The following is a 22,346-nucleotide window of genomic DNA, read 5'->3' as shown; positions in this document are numbered from 1 at the left end:
AAGGGTGACAATATACAGCCTTGATGTACTCCTTTTCCTATTTGGAACCAGTCTGTTGTTCCATGTCCAGTTCTAACTGTTGCTTCCTGACCTGCATATAGGTTTCTCAAGAGGCAAATCAGGTGGTCTGGTATTCCCATCTCTTTCGGAATTTTCCACAGTTCATTTGTGATCTACATGGTCAAAGGCTTTGGCATAGTCAGTAAAACAGAAATAGATGTTTTTCTGGAACTCTTCTTGCTTTTTCCATGATCCAGCGGATGTTGGCAATTTGGTCTCTGGTTTCTCTGCCTCTTCTAAAACCAGCTTGAACATCTGGAAGTTTATGGTTCACGTACTGCTGAAGCCTGGCTTGGAGAATTTTGAGCATTACTTTACTAGCGTGTGAGATGAGTGCAATTGTGTGGTAGTTTGAGCATTCTTTGGCATTGCCTTTCTTTGGGATTGGAATGAAAACTGACCTTTTCCAGTCCTGTGGCCACTGCTGAGTTTTCCACATTTTCTATCATAGTTCCTACCAAAAGATAGAAGAGTCTTGAGCAACCAGAACTAGGAAAATGGTACTATGAGGAGTGCAAAAGTGGAAGCGAAAATGATGCCCTAACTGAACGGGCAGATGTAAGAACATATTTGAGACCAAAGGGGAAAACCGTTGATGAATGTAGCTAATTGGGATAATAGCAGAGAGGAGTGTGTAAGTGATTAGAGTTTGGAGCCTGGGGGTTGGTGGTGGGGCGGTGGTCTGTGCTTGGGCTCAGATTTCCTTCTTGGCCTCTGGCCCTGGCAACTAGTGATTGCTTTTTGGAAAGGGAGTCTGTCAGAACCAGAGCCTGGGAGATAAGAGGGAGCTGCCATGGGGAGTGAGCAGATCCCGCTGGGCCTGGCCTAATGGGAAATGTCTGTTTCCGTTCTTGCTCAGCAGTCTCGGGCGGTGTGTGTCTTGTCACTCTTGGCAGCTGGAACAGAGAGGACAGTGGTGGCCACTGAGGCGCAGGCTCTTAGGAGGCCAAAAAGAAATGCAGCACTTCCTTCTTAAGAGACACGGCCAGTTTGTGTCTCGAAAACCTGGGAATGCCTTTTCTGGCCCAGCCTACTTCTTCCAGCCCTGGGTGCTCCTGTATCTCTAGCATCATCATCCTCTCTGGGTCAGATGACACAGACCCACTTAGATCGCCTTTCGCTGGTCTTCAGCACTCTAGGAGTTGACCTTTTAATATAGTCCTGTGGAGGACAGTTTGGTGGGTTCTCAAAAAGTTAATTAGAATGATCCAGCAGTTTCACTCCTAGGTGAAAATAATTGAAAACAGGACTCAAACAAATACTTGTATGCTACTTTCACTTTTCATTTTCATGCATTGGAGAAGGAAATGGCAACCCACTCCAGTGTTCTTGCCTGGACAATCCCAGGGATGGGGGAGCCTGGTGGGCTGCCGGCTATGGGGTCGCACAGAGTCGGATACGACTAGAGCGACTTAGCAGCAGCAGCAGTGTTCATAGCAGCCCTGTTCACAGTAGCCAAAAGGTTGGCAATAACCCACATTTTCAGCAACAGATGAGTGGATACACAAAGAGTGGTATATACATACAGTGGAATATTACTCAACCTTAAAAAGGAACGCAGTTCTGATACATGTTACAATATGGATGGACTTTGCAGACATGCTCAGTAAGATAAGCTCGACACAAAAGGACACATTATATGATTCCATTTGTATGAGGTACCTAGAGTAGGCAAATGAAGAGATTGAAAGTAGTATAGAGGTTACTGGGGAATGGGGAATTATTGTTAATAGGTACAGAGTTACTGTTTGGGATGAGGAGAAGTTCTGGAGACAGATAGTGGTGATGGTTATACAATATTATGAATGTGCTTAATGCTACTGAATTGTATGTTTATAAATGGTTAAAATGATACATTTTATGTTATATATGCTTTACCATGGTAAAGGGGAAAAAAACCCAAGTGTGGTCATGTACCTTTCACCATCAAGGAAGTTCTCGTTGTGTCTAAATTAAATACTGTGCTTAGGCTGATCCTGTTGCCTCCAGTTGGTTCCTGATAGAAGCTGAATTAATTTTCCTTTTAAATTCTCTAAGAGAGCCCCTGACCCCATGACTGGTAGATATATGGCACATCTTGGATTACTCATCTCCTCCTTTATAGTACTCTGAACTGAAATTTATTTTTGTGTGTGAGGTATTTGGATAATTCCTTGCTGAGCTTTCTTTGGTTTCCTGTTTTCATCCAAGCCCACACATGCCCGTAAGTCCTTTGAGTGGCCTCTCAGCCTCTTTCCCATAATGAACCAGTGAGTTCCATGTTTCCAGTCTCTTTGGTTGGCTAAAGTTAACTCAGAGGGCGAGTGGTTCTCATTCTGCTTCCCTGCTCTCCCAAGGGCCCTGGACTTCCTCTGTGGCCCAGGTGTGGTACTGAATGTCTCAGAGCCCTGTTAGTCAGCTTTAAGAGGTAAAGATTTATTTCTGCCCCTCTCTCAAAGATGAATAGTCTTAAGAAGGGCTTAGGGGTTCAGCACATTTTTTGAGGGTCTTAGTGTTCTGTTTTAGGGAGTCTTATTTGTGCCCATCATGAGATGATTTATAATGGGGCTCAGTAGATTAGTACAGGATGTTCAAAGAGAGAAGGATGATTGTGAGTAACCGTAGCAGTCCTCTAAATCCGGAATTAATAAGGTGTTCTTAAAATCTTTGTACAGTTTTTCGTGTGTGTGCTTTTAAGCTTTAAACTTAGGTTGACAGTATAATGGAAACAGTCTGTGACATTTAAGGAAAAATTGAATTTTCTTCCCCCAGCTGATCTGGCCTTCAATTCTATTAGCCATAGGACAGTTTGCCTACAATTTCAGAGTAGCCACTTTTTGTTTGTCACAGATCTGAAAAATAAAAATATGCTTGTATGGTTTTATGAATGTAATCGTCTTAAACTTGATAACATTTTCTTTTCAGATTGTTTCCATTGGACATATTGCCTAAGATGTTAAAGTTTAAACATGCCTGGGGGACTTCATGACAGCCTTGTGTACCCCACAGTAAGGTGGTTCTGTGTGGTCTGCTGAAAAGGAGAAAGTCTTCATAGTCAAAAAACAAGGGAAGGAGGAGTGAGGGGAAAAAAAAGAAAAGGGAAATGGTCAGTAAACCCTGAGGCAGTGGAGTTTGGAACAGAGAGAAAAGGTCAAAAATGCTTGGGTGTTTGGGGCTTAAGGCTTTTCTTGGATTGTGTTTGACCTCGTGGCAGACCAGAGAGAATAATAATTCTTGAATTCTGTTAAAAAATTTTAGTATACATTTTTTGCATTTTCACGGATCAGTTCAGTTCGGTCGCTTAGTCGTGTCTGACTCTGCAACTCCATGGACTGCAGCACGCCAGGTTTCCCTATCTATCACCAACTCCTGGAGCTTGCTCAAACTCATGTCCATCAAGTCAGTGATGCCATCCAACCATCTCATCCTCTGTCATCCCCTTCTCCTGCCTTCAGTCTTTCCCAGCATCAGGGTCTTTTCTAAGGAGTCATTTCTTTGCATCAGGTGGCCAAAGTATTGGAGCTTTAGCTTCAGCATCAGTTCTTCCAATGAATATTCTGGACTGATTTCCTTTAGGATGAACTGGTTGGATCTCCTTGCAGTCAAAGGAACTCTTTCAAGAGTCTTTTCCAACACCATAGTTCAAAAGCATCAATTCTTCGGCACTCAGCTTTCTTTATGGTCCAGCTCTCACATCCATACATGACTACTAGAAAAACCATAGCTTTGACTAGGCAGACCTTTATCAGCAAAGTAATGTCTCTGCTTTCTAAAATGCTGTCTAGGTTGGTCATAGCTTTTCTTCCAAGGAGCAAGCGTCTTTTCAATTTCATGGCTGCAGTCACCATCTGCAGGGATTTTGGAGCCCAAGAAAATAAAGTCTCTCACTGTTTCCATTGTTTCCCCATCTGTTTGCCTTGAAGTGATGGGACTGGATGCCACGATCTTAGGTTTTTGAATTGAGTTTTAAGCCAACTTTTTCAGTCTCCACTTTAGTTCCGCTTCGCTTTCTGCCATAAGGGTGGTGTCATGTGCATATCTGAGGTTATTGATATTTCTTCCTGCAGTCTTGATTCTAGCTTGAGCTTCACCCAGCCCAGGATTTTGCATGATGTACTCTGCATATAAGTTAAACAAGCAGGGTGACAATATACAATCTTGTCGTACTCATTTTCCAACCTCATTTTCCATTGTTCCATGTCCAGTTCTAATTTGCTTCTTGACCTACATACAGATTTCTCAAGAGGCAGGTAAGGTGGTCTGGTATTCCCATCTCTTTAAGAAGTTTCCACAGTTTGTTGTGACCCACCCAGTCAAAGGCTTTGGTGTAGTCAGTAAAGCAGAAGTAGATGTTTTTCTGGAACTCTCTTGCTTTTTTGATGATCCAGTGGATGTTGGCAGTTTGATCTCTGGTTCCTCTACCTTTTCTAAATCCAGCTTGAACATCTGGAAGTTCTCGATTCACGTACTGTTGAAGCCTCACTTGGTTTGAGCATTACTTTGCTAGCGTGTGAGATGAGTGCAGTTGTGCAGTAGTTTGAGCATTCTTTGGCATTGCCTTTCTTTGAGATTGGAATGAAAACTGACCTTTTCCAGTCCTGTGGCCACTGCTGAGTTTTCCAAATTTGCTGGCATATTGAGTACACTTTAACAGCATCATCTTTTAGGATTTGAAATAGCTCAACTGGAATTCCATCACCTCCACTAGCTTTGTTCCTAGTGATCCTTCCTAAGGCCCACTTGACTGCGCATTCCAGGATGTCTGGTTCTAGGTGAGTGATCACACCATGATAGTTATCTGAGTCATGAAGATCTTTTTTATATAGTTCTTCTGTGTATTCTTGCCACCTCTTCTTAATATCTTCTGTTTCCGTTAGGTCCATACCATTTCTGTCCTTTATTGTGCCCATTTTTGCATGAAATGTTCCCTTGGTATCTGTAATTTTCTTGAAGAGATCTCTAGTCATTCCCGTTCTATTGCTTTCCTCTATTTCTTTGCATTGATCACCAAGAAAGCTTTATCTCTCTCCTTGCTATTCTTTGGAACTCTGCATTCAAATGGGTATATCTTTCCTTTTCTCTTTTGTCTTTTGCTTCTTTCCTTTTCTCAGCTATTTGTAAGGCCTCCTCAGACAACCATTTTGCCTTTTTGTATTTCTTTTTCTTGGGAATGGTCTTGATCACTGCCTCCTATACAATGTCATGAACCTCCATCCATAGTTCTTCTGGCACTCTGTCTATCAGATCTAATCCCTTGAGTCTATTTGTCACTTCCTCTGTATAATCATAAGGGATTTGATTTAGGTCATACCTGAATGGTCCAGTGGTTTTCCTTACTTTTTTCAATTTAAGTCTGAATTTGGCAATAAGGAGTTCATGATCTGAGCCACAGTCAGCTCCCCGTCTTGTTTTTGCTGTCTGTATAGAGCTTCTCCATCTTTGGCTGCAAAGAATATAATCAATCTGATTTCGGTGTTGACCATCTGGTGACGTCCATGTGTAGAGTCTTCTCTTGTGTTGTTGGAAGAGGGTGTTTGCTATGACCAGAATGTTCTCTTGGCAAAACTTTGTTAGCCTTTGGCCTGCTTCATTTTGTACTCCAAGGCCAAATTTGCCTGTTACTCCAGGTGTTTTTTGACTTCCTACTTTTGCATTCCAGTGCCCCATAATGAAAAGGACTTCTTTTTTGGGTGTTAGTTCTAGTAAGGCAAGCATATATGCACATGAAAAAATGCAGGATTTACAGAGCAAGCACAGATGAATCATTGTTAGCCTGATGCCACCCCAGACAATAAATAACACAGGGACACAGTGAGGAGAACAAGGTGAGCTGCTTTAGGAAGACTTCAGAGTTTCAGGTCAGGAGGAGCAGAGTGCAGACTGACAGGAGAGTGAGAGGTGGCAGTCATCCAGGAACCTGCAGGAGGAGTGACAAGGTGGGGGACTTCCGTGGAAGAAGTACACATGGAGGCTTGGCTGGTTCTTTGAGGAGATTTTGGAGTCACAGTTGATGCCCTTATCCTTAACTGCTTTTATTACAATTATTTGGGTACTTGTCTTTCTTCTTACTGGACTCAAGTTTCTTGAGGGCTGGTACTTTTTCCATGTCTTGGTATATAAGAAACTCTTTGAAGCACAGTGGAGAAAGTAGTCCAGGCTGTGCCTCTGGAAATCAGTGGGCCAGGACTCCGCCTGCTGCAAGTCCTGTCCTGCTGCCTGAGTGGATGAATAGCATCGTAGTATATGTGTAGCCCAGCCACAGGACACCAGTTGGAGCCGTGTCTATAGTGCCTGGCACAGTGTCTTGCATACAGTAGGTTCTGAGTAATGATGACCAAAAGGTCCTTGTAGCAGATGAATCCTGTGGGGAACTTGTGACATATGAGGTTCAGTTGAAAAAAATAGGCAGAGAATTTTACTTGTTTAAAATCTTGGGGATGGAAAGGATCTTAGATTTCTGCCTAATCACCTTTATTTACAGGTGCCCCAAACCAGGGTCTTAACAACAAATGCAAAACTTTTAAAGTTCTCAGTTTGGATATTAATTTTTTAAAATAAAATGTTACAGCTCGTTTTTCATATGCCTTGCATCTTTCTGATAGTTGAAGATGGCTGAGGAGCTGATGTTGAACTAAAAGTTTGGCCATTTTTCAGTGTGAGAGCTTGTTTTAGAAACAATCCTGATGAATCAGAGGGATAACACAGAGGGACCTCCCTTCTTGCCCCAAATTCTCACAGTCATCATTTACTTGCCTTCTTCCTGGACGTGAACGACTCTGTCTGGCATACTTAAACAATAGATCATACTTGGAGAGGAATGGATTTCTCCAATGGCTTTGACCTTTAATGTCTCATAGAAGAGTAGTTAACACACCACTTAATCCCATAGGAGTGCCCCGGCCCTGTGGTTATGTAGTCTATATAAGTGGTTTTAGAAGTGAAGCTGAGATTGGGTGAGATTGTGGGCCAAATGCCATTTATCTTCTAGTGGACAGATTTATAGGAAGAAGAATGGGTATAGCTTTTTCTTTCCACCAAAGACTGAATGAGAGGAAGTAGTCTTAATTTAAAGGACAAAATTGATGCAAAAGGCTCTGGAACAGGTCTGGGGGTTTGAGAATGAGTGACCAGGGGAGGTCAATGCCTGCCTCATTCTCTGAAGCTGTTTGGCTGGTCCTGGGAGATAACATCCCTCACACAGAGGAAGGGCCCAGACAAGATGATAGCCACTGTTGTCCAGGCCTTTATTTCTGCTTCATTTAAGGTGAGTGCTTTCCCTATTGTCCTTAAACAGCGAGGCCTTACTTTGTTTCTTTTTCTCTTAGTCAGATTCTGAGGAAGATGAACCCACAAAGAAGAAAACTGTCCTTCAGGTAAGCTTTGTGACAGAAGCCATTTCTTCCCATATTGCTTCCTGGAAGATGGGAAGTTTCCAAATCAAGCTTGAGCAAATGCAGATATTGATACCGAGGACTGCCTATTTGAGTGTAGTTTTGTTTTCCAGGTAACATCAGACCTTGTGCTTTTCTCCCCTCCCCTCACTGTTCACTGACTTTAGTGTGCTGGCGTCGCCTCTCCTAGAGGACAGGCGTGGTAGGGAGATGAATTGGAACTCAGTTTGATTTATTACATTTCAGGTAAAAGGATTATTTAGGAACAGTAGAATAAATGGATTGGTCAAAATGGTGTTATGGGACATCTGAACTTTAAAATTATCCATCTTCTCCCAGTCTTATTTTTAACCTGGAAAAGAAACTTAAATAGTACCAAGTGCTATACCAGTGTTTAACTGATTTTATCCTCTTAATAGTACCTAAATCAGAGTGTTACTGTCATTCCTGTATTGTATATGAGGAGAATGAGACCTTGAGGAACTTGCCCAGGGTCAGACAACTCATGGGGACAGAGCTGAGGTCAGGCTGAGGCGGTCTGACTGTTGAGTCCATGCTCTTGCCTGCAGCCTTCAGCCGCTGCTTTGTCATAAAGACCAGAAGTCCTTAACCAGACAGTGCTGGGAGATGCTCACACTGCCATTTCCTGTTTCCCCTGTCCCAGGGCCTCTATTCTGCCTCCCAGGAATTTCTTCCTATTCAGCTCCACACTCAGTGGTTTACACGCCCTCTGACCTCATGTCAATTGTATGTCTCAGGAAGAGCAAAAGCGGCTCTTGCTTTGTAAGGTCGTTGTCTCCTAATTCAGTACATGATCCTGAGGTTGCCCCTTCCCTGAGTCTGTTAAGGCGTCATATCCAATGTTGGGAGGTCCTGGAAGGACAAATTCACATGGAAGTTAGATAACTGATGAGAGTGATGCCGTGTCCATGTCTGTAGTGGGATACGGAGGAAGAATCATGAAAGACACTCACTTGCTGAGACTGAATGAAGCCAGTTGTCGCCTGTTGTCAGAATGGCTTCCTGGAGGAAGTGAACTGGCAACTAAAGAGGTGGAGGACTCTGGCTCAGAACGCACTCTAGGAGTAAAGAGCAGCCTTCCAGACGGTAGGAAGAGATGCATGCATAGAGAACCTCTGAGCTGATGAGGCAGAGTGTGGACCAAGCACTGCAGAGGGATGTAGCCATGATCCCAGATGTGGCTAAGAAGTCACACGCTTCGAAGGGAGCCTGAAGGATGTATGTGCTCCATCTTCCATCTCAGTCTGGTTTTTATGAGCCTGAGCCTTTGGCGTCTGCCAGGATAGAATGACCTAAGTCTGTGAACACAGACAGCAGGGAGAAGAGCGCATTTTCTGGGTGAACAGTTCTGCCTGGACTGCTTGATTCAGAAGCCCTAGTTTACTCACTCTGGGCATTTCTTGGCCGAGAGTGCTGAAGTACATGGTTACTCCAGGACAGTGACACAGTGTCCATAAGTGACACCAACTCCATCTCCTTTTTCAAACCAGTGCCTCCCTCAGCCCTACAGGTAGGCCAGCTGGCCTTGTTTTACATAAAGCAGAATCCGAAAGATTCTTAGGAGTAACAGCAACTCTGGATGGACTGAGCCAGTTAGCTTACAAATTGATAAGTTAAATGCTTGACTCTGGCATAAACAAGCTGGATATACCACATCTCTAGGGCTTTCCTTGGGCAGGGAGGGAACTTTGGGCGGGATGTATGAATGTCTTTTTAGGACAGAGCCTTGCTATTGACTTTGAGTGGCAATCCAAAGGAAGCAGGGAGTTGCCATGCTTAAGAGGAACCTTCAAGATATTGAGAGATGTTCATTGATAAGCTGGAGAGAGCCCTGGGCTTTTGGAGAAGAAAGACAATGTATTTACTAAATGTATCATATTAGCAAAAAAAAAAAAAATCAGGAAAGGTTTTGTGATAGAGGAGCTGGGAGAAGTGGACAGTAGAAGGGCCTGAGGTAGGAGGAGTCCAGTCACTTTGGATAACCTTAGTGGGCAAAGGTCAGACAGAACAGGGCTGGTAAGATTTTAGGCTGGAGCATGTAACTGTAATGCTTGTTCTTAATGTCAGTAGCATGTATCATAACACCTCACTTGCCACCTTTCTTCCCTCCTTACCCAAACTTGGGTCACCAGGGATCCAGTGAGGGGGCTGGCTTGTCCGCCTTGCTTCCCCAACCTAAAAACCTGACTGTGAAAGAGACTAACAGGTTGCTCCTGCCCCATGCCTTCTCCCGGAAACCCTCGGATGGCTCCTCTGACACTAAGCCCTCCAGGCAAGCTTCTAAGACCAAGTCCTCTTCTCTTGCCCCCGTTGTGGGCACCACAACCACCACTCCGTCGCCCTCAGCTATCAAGGCTGCCGCCAAGAGTGCTGCCCTGCAGGTGACAAAGCAGATCACGCAGGAGGAGGACGACAGTGATGAGGAAGTAGCCCCTGAGAACTTTTTCTCCCTCCCTGAGAAGGCCGAGCCGCCTGGAGTTGAGCCATACCCTTACCCCGTTCCCACTGTCCCCGAAGAGCTGCCTCCAGGCACAGAACCAGAGCCGGCCTTCCAGGACGATGCAGCCAATGCCCCCTTGGAATTCAAGATGGCAGCAGGCTCAAGTGGGGCCCCTTGGATGCCTAAGCCTGGGGATGACTACAGCTACAATCAGTTTTCCACATATGGCGATGCCAATGCCGCTGGTGCTTACTATCAGGTGGGTAGGCGGCATGGAGGGCAGGCCAGGGAATATTGGAGTTTGGCAGTCCGGGAGAGTTTTGAGCCTGTGATCGGCCTCTCTGGCATCACTTTGGCTGAATTAATGAGTCTTCTGGTGTCTTGGTTTTCCTTATCGGGTCTCAAAACATTATGCCTTTATGCTGAACCATACTGATCTAAAATTGCCGAAGTCTCGAAGCCTGACAGGTTGAACCACACAATTAATCCCTTTATTCTGAACACAAAATGTCATTGTAGGAGCTGATGAGAGGTATAGGGAGAAAGTGGAAGAAGAGCAGTCTCTAATCCTAGAGATCCCGGGTAACTTCTGCACATGTGGGTGAGGAGGATGTGAGAGCTTTGGCATAGACGACTCGATAGCAGTGAGTCCAAGGAGAGTTCTGGAGGTGGGGAGTGCTGAGAACATAGCAAGTGGGGAGGGAGAGGAGGGAGTCTGGAGAGTTGAATGCAAAGGGAATAGGAGAATGGTGAGAGGCCTTGACTGAGACATGAGAAGTCAAAGGACTAACGTCAGTCTCTGGAGAGAAGACACTGGGGGACCATAGTTTAGGCAGAGACAGGAAGTGGGGTTTAGATTTTGAATCTCAAGCTGTGTGAGTTGGAGCAAATTACTTATCTGCCCCTCTGAATCTCAGATTTCTCAGCTCTAAGATGGGGAGAATGATAGAACTTCAGGGTTGCTACAAGGGTTATACTGGTAACATAGCAAATGCTCAGTAAATGGTTATGAGAAATTTTATTCAAATATTATGTGGAAGAGCTGTTTAAATTGTTCTCCAGGGCTTCAGAGGGTGAGAATATAATGAGGCCAGGTTGTGAGTAGTTTAAGACAGACTTCCAGTGGTCAGAGCTTGCTTAGATGGAGAGGGCTCGAAGGAGTCCGGGGACTCACAGCCATGGTGGTTATTGATCAGAGGCAGCTGTGGCTGGGCAGCCTTAGGAAGTTTTCCTGCTAGTGTGTGATGGTTTCAAGACTTCAGTGATTCTCTGAGTGGTCATTGTTACTCTTATCTACAATCTAGGCCTGCGTAGGGACCCATGGTAGGTGGACTTTGAGGGCTCTCTGTTCTGATCAAAGACTTTGAAAACTATTTGCCATTAAGCCTTGCTGTGTCCTGTAGACTGACCAGGGACAGTGTGTCTCCCCTCAGTGTTGTTGGAAGGAGGAAGATGAATGTTTTGACCTCATTAGCAAACAAAGAGAAAAATGTAAGAAACCACTAGTTTATATCCAGCCAATGAATAACAGTTGGGATTTTGTATGCAGTTACAGATACCATGAAGGCAGTCAGTGCAAATTAAAGCACTCTAATTACTCTAGGGGGCCCTTCAATTTAAATGTATGTTTTTTGTCAATACTTTAAATGAAAATTAATGCTTTAATTATTCTGTTTTTTAATGTATTATTTTGATTTAATATTAAACCTTATTTTTCATATATAAAATGAATGTTCTTAGAGGAGCATTTCTTGGAGTTTTGGGCAAAAGTGGAAGAATTAGGAAAAAGTGCAGGCAGGGAGGAAATAGTTTCTCAGCCCTGCAGTTGCCTGAGTTGGCCACAGTAGGGGCCTTGCCCTTGCCTTCACCCCTGTTCCTCCACGGTCCACAGCAACATCTGGCCAGCTCACCTCTAAAGGGGCGTCATCAATTCCTGAACTGAAAATCTGGTAATGCAAACCTGGTTTGTTCCCAGTTTTGTCAATTCCATACCACCCTTATGGTGGTTTATTTTTATCAGAGATCTGCAACCTCCCTGCCTGCTAGGGGAGGGAGTCCCCCGTGCCCAGGGCTGCTAGATCCAACGAGGAGCAGGAAGCATGCCTCATGCCTTCTCCTCTGCTCACACTGGAGCGTCCTGGGGTCTTCTGAGCAGGAGGAGCCCGGCTGAGGCACGGTAGAGGTCAGCAGTAGGAGTCATGCTGGGGAAGCAGCTAAGGGAGCAGGCTGTGAATTGAAGCAGGAGAGAATGTCTTTATTTCTTGTATCTCTTCCCTAGAAAAAAAATCCATCTGTCTGGATGGTGTAGATCAGAAAAAACTCTGGTTCTTGAGTTGTAGGGTAGGTCCTTAGGATCTGTGCTTTGGCTGGTCCGCTTGAGGGGTCTGTGGTGTGGGTATCACCACTGCCTCTTGGATGAGGTTTTCTCCGTTCTCTGCACTGTGCCCTCAGCTGGTGTGTTTTCTCTCCTCCTTGACTACAGGATTATTACAGTGGTGGCTACTATCCCGCACAGGACCCGGCTCTGGTCCCCCCCCAGGAAATTGCCCCAGATGCGTCCTTCATTGATGACGAAGCAGTAAGTTAATAAAGCCAAAGTGACCATCTTTGACCCCTAGACACCAGGTTTCAAGTCTGAAGCTAAAGGAAATTCTTTTTTTTAAAAAAAGCAAAAAAGCTGTATTCATTTGGGATTCGGTTTGAACATATAATTGAGAAATTTCAGGTAATAATGGCATATGTAAGGGAGGTTAACTTTTTTCTTTATAAAAGAAGGCTAGAGGTAGGCAGGCCAAGGCTGGTATGGCAGCTTCAAAAAGTTGTCAAGATCCAGCCCCCTTCGATAAAATAAGAATGTAGCTAAGGCCACTGCCATCATTATTGCACACCAGGCAGCAGAGTGGAAACAGAAAGTCACCTCCCCCTTTAGGAGACTTCCGGAAAGTTCCTGAGAATACTTTTCCTTCTATCTTACTGACTAGAACCTGTCATATGGCCATATTTAGTTGCAAGAGAACACAGTAGTCTTTTCATTGGGTGGTACTATGCCCAGCCAAAATGTTGGGTTCAATCATACTGACAGAGACGGGGAGAGTGAATTTTGGGGAGGGAACAGCAGCCACAGTAAATAACCTTGTGTTTCACATCACTGTATTATTCCCTATTGCTGAGCCTCTCCCCAACTCGGCACAAGGGAAGATAAAAACCTCGTGTTCTCCGACCGTCCAGGCATGTTCAGGAGATAAAGTATTCCATCTGTAGGGAGGCCGCAGCCTACCAGGAGTGGGTTGGAGAAATAGGGGATGCAAGGTCTTATAAAAATAACATTCTCCTCACCTTTTCACAGAAACTTTGCAAACTTCTGCCTGTGGTTCGTCCTGTGTTCATCCACTTTCCTGTGTATGTCCTCCTTGACAAGTTCAGTATTAGGCCCTTTTTGTTCTAAGCCTAGGAGGCAGCAGGGAACTTATCCAGTGGCAAAAGTCAGCTCCTTATGGGTAGAGAGAGGCCTTGCTGATGGCTCAGACCACAACCTAGGCTTCACTGCAGATTTCCAAGTGTTCTGGAATTTAATTCCTTTTCACCTACACTCCTCAGCACATCTTCTGGTGACTTAACAGTGTGATACTTTTTCTTTCTTTCGGAGGAAGGGGAAAGAGTAGCAGTCTCCTGGAAATTTTGCCAGGCTCTTTTTTGAGGCTTCCTCTCTCTCCATCTCGAATTACCTTCTCCTCTAATGTCTAATCTGGTGTGTGGTCTGCTGATTTGGTGATACTGAACCAATGAGAAAGAACAGACATGTTAAAAGAACTGATTTTTAGAAGAGAAATCCTAGGATTGTTTTTGTACCTTTAATTCTTAATTTGAAAATAGTGTGCAGTTCTTTTAGGCATATACAATTTATACACAATTTGAGTAAAATTCATACCAGTGAATCTCTGCACTCACGTTTGGGAATACATTTTGGCCTTCTTTTTCCTGAGGCCAGCAGAGCTTGTGAGAAGTAGCCTTTCACCTGTCAGCTTGGTAGGTGGCATGGTGAAAGGACATACTGCACAGAGAGAATTAAGGGTGCAGTGGAATTGGGGAACCCCAAAATCATTCCATGAACTCTGGGTCCTTGGTGACATCTGCTGATCCCCTACCCAGACCCTCGACTCCTGAATTTCTCCCCCCTTTTCCAGTTTAAGCGGCTGCAGGGCAAAAGGAACCGAGGGAGGGAGGAGATCAACTTTGTGGAGATCAAAGGTGACGACCAGCTCAGTGGGGCCCAGCAGTGGATGACCAAGTCATTGACAGAAGAGAAAACCATGAAGTCATTCAGCAAAGTAAGTGGGAAAGAAAGGTCTGCTGGGTGGCCCCCTTGGGAGTCCCCAAAGCAGAATCTGACCCCTCACCTCATTGTTACTGTCCCTACACCTTTAGCAAACACGTGTTCCCCTTGGTACTGGAGTGTACACCAAGGCTCCCAGACACAGCTTCTACTTTCCAGAATTTTGCAGCACTTCGATCTCTATCTAGATGGTAGTCTGGTTGCTGAGACTGGACGGCTGGAGCCATTTCCTGTCCTGCAGTTGGGAAGGTCTCAGTATGTGTGGCTCCTTCCTGCTGTCCTACCCCCTCTCCAGCCTGTTAAGTTGGGATCTGGTGCAGTACGTCATTGAGGTGTGGGCACAACAGAGCCTCTGAAGTCCTGGGGTCCTGGGTTCTGAGTGTGCATCCCTTTCTCTCCCCTTTCTTTCTCTTATTTATTGAACCCAGCTGTGGTCTTTGCAGATGCTTTGTTTCTCACAGTTCCCACACCACACTTTTACCTTCTCTGTGCTAGTTTTCTTCAGTCAGTATGATGAACATCTCTTCACCTACTAGCTGAGTACAGCAAATGTGGACATTGATGAGCCTGCCACAGCGGGGAAGATGTGGGGGAGCCTGGATTCTAGCCCAGCACCAGCAAGGCCAAGGTCGGGCATTTTATGCCCTTCTCCCCCCATTTTCTTTGCTTTGTTTTTTGGCCACAGATGGCCATCTGAGCCCCAGCCATTTGTTTTAACTGAGTGCTGGCGGTCATACAGGACAGAGCAAAGGATTGTGGTTAGATCAGCATAGATCCATCACTGTTTACCGGAAAAGCCACTTAGGAGAGCATGCTCCACTAACTGGGTGGAGAGGCATCCTCACATAGTAACAGCTGCTGTTGGTGCTCACTGTGGACCAGGAATGGAGCTGGACGATTTATGTTTGTCATCTTTAACCGTCATATTAAATGACATTAAACAGCATCAGGGAATTGGAGTCTGCTGTTTTCCCAGGTTTAAGTCTTTTATTATTTTCCCCACTATCTCATTGTGTTGAGCTAGATTTTAAAAAAAGAAGAGAAGGATGCAGTTCCTGTCCTTGACAGGTTTAGAGTGTAGTTGAGAAAAAGAGTTTTAAGGACACTTGAGTATAAATGATTATGGTGCAAATTGATTACATAAGTGCCGAGGAGGCTCCAGAGAGGAGTTTTGGGAGTTGGGTGGGGCTGATTGGGAAGCTTCTAGTCTGAGACTAGCACTGGCAGAGGACAGGAAAACCGCAGAGTGAAAGCCCAGACCAATACAGACTCTGACAGTAAATCATTTGCATCACAGTTGGGGTAGGGGTTCAGCGCAGTTACTGGTGAAGGCTGAGAATTGGAGAGGCTTGGTGATTGTGAAAACCTAATTCCAGGGAAGCTGCTTGTTGGTACTTACTAGAATGAGGGAGTAGGGTTTCAGCCCAAGGTGATGGATGGGAGAGAGCTTAGTAAGCAGCAGGCAGGAGATAGGCTAGACATCTGGCCTGACTGGGGAGAAGTGGACAGAGATGAAGGGGCCCTTAAGGGCAGAGGAGGTGGCGGGAGGTAAGAAGGGAGGGAGGTCTCCTGGACCTTTGAACTGCTTTAGATGGACTGCAGGCGGTAAAGCTGGTGTCAGCTGTCCACTGTGGGCAGAGCCCCATTCTTGGTGCTGAGGGTGGTGGGTTACCAAAGATACAGAAGACAGCCCTGACCGCAAAGTATTTCCAGTCTAATGAGGATATTGGCAGACTCTTGTAGGCAAGTATTCTGAGCTTGAGATTTTTGCATAATAACTTTAGTAAAAATAACTATCTTGTAAGTATACAGACTTAAAAACTGCTCCAAGCTGACTTCTTTTCCCTAGGATTTGGGCTGTGTAGTTTTTTTCTTAATACCCGTCCTTGTTGCATTGGGGCAAGTGAGAAACTTCCACTCTTCTTTCAATGTGTTAATGATTGTTCTCTTCCCTTACAGAAGAAAGGTGAGCAGCCAACAGGCCAGCAGCGGCGGAAACACCAGATTACGTACCTGATTCATCAGGTGAGAGGCCTGAGGGCCCTGGCCTGCTAGGCAGGATCCCTGTAAACCTGGGGATTTGAAGGCTGAGATCTTGGCTAGAAGCCTGTCAGACAACCTGCTTCCAGCGGGCACCCTCCGCAGTTCTCCACATGGCCACTAGGTGGGGATGTGTCCTTCAGAATTATCCTACTCTGCCTCAGGCTTACTTCATGTAAGACTCAAGTACAGGTGCTTGGAATAAACTGTAAATGAACATTCAGGTATTTAAAACATAAGAGAGGGGGTGAAATGGTTTCTTATAAGGTTCTTTTAAATACAAGTTCATCTGATAATTTAAAAAACGAAAGAAAAATTGGTTCAGCGACTTTTAGCAGAACATACACCTCATGAGGAGGTAAGGTTGGTTTTGTGTTCTTCATTTCTGTGGCAGGAAACATCAGTGCAAGTAATTCAGATTTACAGATAATCTAAAAATATCTTTTGGAATTGGAATATTTCTTGGTATTTATTTGATAGGACCTGGCAGCTTTCAAATATTTATTGTGTCATTAAATATTTTTTTGAGATCTAGTGTACTAAATGCTGTCAAAAGTACAGAAGGAGTGAGACTCTTTCCTGGTCATTTTCAGATAGTGTATATGCTGGTTGGCGATTTCAGTGCCAGAACTTGCATTCATTGTTCTTACCATATTTTCACCTTCTTTTTCATTGACTCCTTTGTACCCTTACCCTATCTTGTTATTTGTAGGGAAAGAATTTAAGGGTAGTGTCTTTAAATTTTTTGTTTTTATTTTTAAATTATTTTTTGCTTGCTGTTCCCCTGTAGCGTCTTTTTTTAAATCTGAACTCTCAGCACCCTCCTCCACCCAGGGGAGTAGGTGGGGGTGGGGTTGAGGAGCCCCTCTTCTAGGGTGGCGTTTGTACATTCCCAGAATGCAGTCTAGAGCTAGGAGCTGCCACAGTCAGGAGGGGAAAGCATCAATTCTTGTACCTTCCAGTCAGTTTTTCAGCTTCAATTTGTGCTCTAAAGTGGTGTGAATTTCTCGGGTGCCATATATACTGTATTCAACACAACAGCGACACAGCGGCTCCAGACTAAGTTACTGTTGGTAGGTGTCCTATTTGGACCTGTCCAGGTCTTCAACGCTGTCTTCCCCCACGTGGCTTGTTAGGTATCCAAGGCAGCGGATTGTGTTCCTTTCAGACGCCAAATTCAAGTTCTCATTTGTCCATTTCCCATTTGAGCATTTCCGTTTTAAATCTAGCTGAGGAAGGACCAGCATTCTTTTTTTAATATTTATTTATGTATTTGACTACAACAGGCCTTCGTTGCGCATGCAGGGTTTAGTTGTGGCATGCAGCTTCTTGGTTGCAGCATGTGGTGTCTAGTTCCTTGACCAGGGATTGAACTCTGGCCTCCTGCATTGAGAGCATGGAGTCTTAGCCACTGGACCACCAGGGAAGTCCCAGGACCAGCATTCTTGAAATTCTGCTTGAACCCTATTCCTTTGCTTTCTGAGGGTCCTCCCCTTCTGCTTGAATAAGAAAATTAAATCCTTCAAGGGATTTACTTTTTCCTCATAATTGTTTTGATGGCAGAAAGACTTTAAACTGGGAAGCACACAGAGGCAAGAGAAGCTCGTTTCTTAGAGCCTTGGTGTGACTCTCCCCTTCCCCCTCTCCCTTGCACAGGCTAAGGAGCGGGAGCTGGAGCTAAAGAACACCTGGTCGGAGAACAAGCTCAGCCGCCGGCAGACCCAAGCCAAATACGGATTCTAGGGCTCTGGACCTGACTGCCTCTGGATCTCCTGCAGCCCAGCTGGCTCGGCCCCCGGCTTCATCTCTGGGACCCCAGCTGATCCGAGCCCAGGATCTCTTTCCCTGAGGACCCAGCCCTCGCCTCTGCGAGAATGAACATATTTGATAGATTTTTCTTAACAAAAGTTAGAAAATTCAGCTCCTTTCTGTCTTGGAGCTAGCAAAGACTCAAGTGATGCCTCAGAAGAGGCTCTGAGTTCTTGGATGGGAGTTTTGCTCCCTGTTGGGTGTGATGATATCCCCCCTCCCTCCATCTTTTTTTTTTTTTTAAAACCAGGGATGTCTGTTGAAATAAAATATTCAGTCCAACAGACACTGTGTGCCCTGAACCTTTTCCTACTTTTAAGTGAGGTCTCTCTCTCTCTCTCTCTTTTTTTTTTTTTTGTTTGGACGCTTCTTTTTTGTTGTCCTGTCCTTATATCTAGTTTTTACCTTGGGTAAAGCAGCCTCCAGACTGTTGTGAGCTATCTTGTAATTACTTTGTATTTTTTCTGAGTTCTGACCATCTTAACTGGGGTCCTGGCCACTGAAGACTCTAGGAAGTGTATGTACAGTTTTGTTTGGGACAGGGGCCTGTGACCCCAAATATGGAAAGTATTGCTGATCTCAGGTATCTTGAAGTCAAGGAGATTGTTTCTGGGATGTGAAAGAGTTGTTGGACATGAAAAAGTAGTGAAATGCCTGTCCCTAAAGATGACTCAAATTTTTACTGGTTGTTATTGGCCTGGACTGGTTTGGAAGCTTTGCACGGAGATTGGGGGCTAGACGGATATCCTTGAAGCCTCCCTTGGGACTCTGAGCTTTTTGCTTGAGCGGATGGGGTAGGTTGGGGGAAGGTGGTGGATGAGGGAGGGAGGTGGCAGGGTCTGTGGACTTGAGTTGGCTGTAGGGCACCAAGGTGCCCACAAGCCTCAAGATAGTGTCATGATTCCTCCTCCTCAGAGCACGGTTCAGATAGAGATGGAAGATACTGAATATTGGTCACAAAGCAGCAAGCACATCCTACTGTAGACACTGAGGGGACTTGGAACTTCAGTAGGACTTAATTGCAGTGACTTCACGCAGGAACGGAGTGTTAAACTCCTGTGGAAAGAAAGGCCTTGGATGCCAGGCAAGGAACGCTGACTGAATGAAGATGCAGGTTCTGGACAGGAAAAACACTGGGAGAAATTGGTGTTTGACAGTCCTGGTGACAGAGAGGAAGGCTGAGACCCGAGGGGCAGTTTTGAAGTGTGTGGTAGGGACTTGGGGATGAGAAGGAAGTGAGGAATCTCACCAGGTCTTGTGAGCTGGGGTAAGTTGAGGAGTCTGTTTCTCATTAAGTACAGAGGAGGGTTTCATCACTTACAGGAAAACCACCCGCTTATCTGAAATCTGACCTACTTCGGGTTGGAGCCAGACAGGGCTCCTGCATCCCACAGGGACACGCAGGCAGGAGTTGTCCAAGTCACTGCATCCAGCCAGCATTCAGCAAGGAACCTTCAGCCGGTACCACCACTCCCACCATCCACAGAGGCACTGAGGACTAAGGTCACCCCTGGGGTGTCACAGTGAAGTGAGGTGGTGAGGTAGGCTCAGCAGGGCCCCAAAGGCTGAGGTCCCAAGGAGTCAGCTGCTCTTCCTGTATCCAGGGCTCTGTAGATGGGGTTGCCACACTCCTTCCCGAGTTGCCATACTCCTGGGATTCAGTGGTTCAACTTTGTCACTTTAGGGGCTGTGTCATGACGGACCTGGCAGTGCTCTGGGTTGGGAGGTGAGGCATGTGGGTAGGGAGAGTCCTGGTGTCTTCTGCAAATGGACAGATTTAAGCTAGACGTCTTTCAGCATCCTCCTGTGTCCCATCTCCTTTGGTTCTCCACAAGTAGTAAACCTTTTTATTTTTTAAACTGCAGAGCAGCATGGGGGATCCTAGTTCCCCGACCAGGGATTGAACCCATGCCCCCTGCAGTAGAAGCACAGAATACCTACCACCAGGGAAGTTCCAAGTGACTTTTTATTCCTACTATAAGATGACATTTTACTTGATGGTTGGAATTTCCTGGTCACCGAGAGAAATAAAAGTTAGAAAATGGACAGACTCTATTTGGGAGGGCTTCCTGAGGTAATAACCTCAAGTCGTCATAAATAGGAAAGAGAAGACAGGGATGAGGGAGACCAAAGGAGGCAAGAGGGATAACTTGGCTAAAATTGGCATGGCAGCAACAGCCAAGGGACTGCGGTGGGGGGAAGGGTGGTGGAGCTGCTGGTCAGAAATGGATTCAAATGGCCCAGCAAGGTGTTGGATGGGCCTGGGGCAAAGCCCAAGTTGACCAGGAAGCTGGGATCCACAGGAGCAGACTTAGGAACTACACGGAGATGGCTCAGCTGTCACAGAAGAGGGCATTTCAGCTCCTACCCCAATGCTCTGACCCCTGGGCAGGAACCCTGCCATATCTTTGTTCCAGCTGGGTGCTGAACTTACTGACCAGGAAGCCGAAGTCTTTTGAAGGGATGGCTGAAGTTTTGAGGGGTGGCAGGGTGGTAGATGGAGAAGGCAATGGCACCCCACTCCAGTACTCTTGCCTGGAAAATCCCATGGATGGGGGAGCCTGGTAGGCTGCAGTCCATGGGTTCACGAAGAGTCGGACATGACTGAGCAACTTCACTTTCACTTTTCACTTTCATGCATTGGAGAAGACAATGGCAACCCACTCCAGTGTTCTTGCCTGGAGAATCCCAGGGACGGGGGAGCCTGGTGGGCTGCCGTCTATGGGGTCGCACGGAGTCAGACACGACTGAAGCAACTTAGCAGCAGCAGCAGCAGGGTGGTAGAATGCTCTGCTGCCTGCTCCCAACCTTTTTTGTACCCCCTCTTCCTCTGCTCAGCTTCATTTCAGGTGGGGCAGATGTTCTAAGTCCAGTAGGGGTAGCTGAGGGGTAGAGCCTAAGTGGTAACTGCCCCTAGCCCTCCTTAAGTGGGTTCATGCTGTAGAATTAGGATAGCTAGGGTTGGGGGGTTAACATCGTTCAGCCCCCTGCCCCTGCCCTTGGTCCCCTGAGCCAGAGTTACAGGGCACCTTACTGAGACTGTCTACTACATTAGCTGAGGGAGCTGACCTGATAAAGGGGACAGCTTAAGGGAGACAAGGGCTGGAAAAAAAAAAAAGGCATCAGCGGAGGCGATGGTGCTCAAGGGACTGGAACCAGAGGACAAAGCTGGAAACTTCACTTGCCACAGGGCCTTCTGCGGGCTCTGAAGGGGATGTGGGGCTCAGGGGAGGAGACTCCTCTCTGATATAAGAGGGTTTTGAGCCCGAGGGAGCCCTGTCTAGAGGAGGCTGGCAGGATGGAATAACCATGGGGAGATTGAGTCAGCTGGGAAATGCCCTTCCCCTCCTGGCCCGAGTGGTCCCTACTGGGGCAGAGTAACCTGCCCAGCACAATTGCAAGGCTCCCTTTCCTGTATGTTACTCAGCTTCTCCATCTGAGGTCTCACTGTAGCCCTGGGCCTCCGAGGGAGTGAAATCAGCAGGATGGTGTGGAGGTGCCCATGGCTGTGGGGAGCGGGGAGAAGGGAGGCTGCACTGCCTGCGTCATCAAGGCTGGGCCTGCAGCTGGAGCCCTGGAGAGGACCCGGGCCTTATCCTAGGGCCTGGGAGAGGCCCTACGGTGTAAGGGGAAGCAAGTGCTTGGGATGACAAGATCCGCCCTGACTACCTCCAGTTCCCTGTCATTTCCCCTCTCTAGAACTCATTTTCTCATTTGGTTGAACCAAAAAGTCAGTCACAAAGGATTCGAAGTCCCTTCTAGCCCCACAGTCCTGCTCTGCCAAGCCCCTTGCTTGCCTGGTCTCATCTGATCAGTACAGCAGCCCCATAGGCAAATATGACATTCCTTCCATTTCAAAGGAATGTAGGGAACAGTGGCACAGAAAAAAGCTTCCCTGTTAAAGGTTGGGCAGTGTGTTAGCAAAGAAGCAGGGCAGAAACCTGGCAATGCTGGTGGTCAGGGTCTCCCCACCCGCGCTGCTGAGCTGCCCCTAGCGGAGAGGAGCACTCACCCCTTCCTAAAGCAGGCTCTGCTCCTTCAGAGACACTGAGTGGGTCACTAGGCATTCCTGTCCCCTCCCCAAGCCTGCCCATCCTGTTCTGTCATGAAGTCTAAGGAAATCTCATCTGCTGACTTTGATTCCCGGCTCTTGCTATACAGCAAGCCTCTCCTTTTTCTGCCTCCTCTGCTGCCACAAGGAATCAGCCACCAGGTGACTCCCTGAGTCTAAGACCTTTCTTGCACTTTGAGCCTCTCCCCAAAGCCATCTGCT

The 22,346-nt window shown here is 46.2% G+C and overlaps 1 protein-coding gene across 1 annotated transcript in view; it reads left to right on the top strand.

Annotated features, from left to right (window-relative positions):
• PRCC (papillary renal cell carcinoma (translocation-associated)) overlaps positions 1–18,360 on the top strand; it is a 28,073-nt gene extending 9,713 nt beyond the window's left edge. Inside the window, exons 3-8 of the mRNA XM_010838212.1 lie at positions 7,365–7,412; positions 9,584–10,150; positions 12,374–12,469; positions 14,076–14,219; positions 16,184–16,249; positions 17,921–18,360. Coding sequence (XP_010836514.1) covers positions 7,365–7,412; positions 9,584–10,150; positions 12,374–12,469; positions 14,076–14,219; positions 16,184–16,249; positions 17,921–18,007 — 1,008 coding nt within the window. The 3' untranslated portion in view covers positions 18,008–18,360. The remainder of the gene's footprint in view (positions 1–7,364; positions 7,413–9,583; positions 10,151–12,373; positions 12,470–14,075; positions 14,220–16,183; positions 16,250–17,920) is intronic.
• The last annotated feature ends 3,986 nt before the right edge of the window (positions 18,361–22,346 follow it).

Source organism: Bison bison, unplaced genomic scaffold (assembly GCF_000754665.1).
Source record: "Bison bison bison isolate TAMUID 2011002044 unplaced genomic scaffold, Bison_UMD1.0 scf7180017864093, whole genome shotgun sequence".
In the NCBI taxonomy this organism is placed as follows: Eukaryota; Metazoa; Chordata; class Mammalia; order Artiodactyla; family Bovidae; genus Bison; species Bison bison.
Note: the sequence above shows the minus strand (reverse complement) of the source record. Positions and strands in the feature narration are given on the sequence as shown.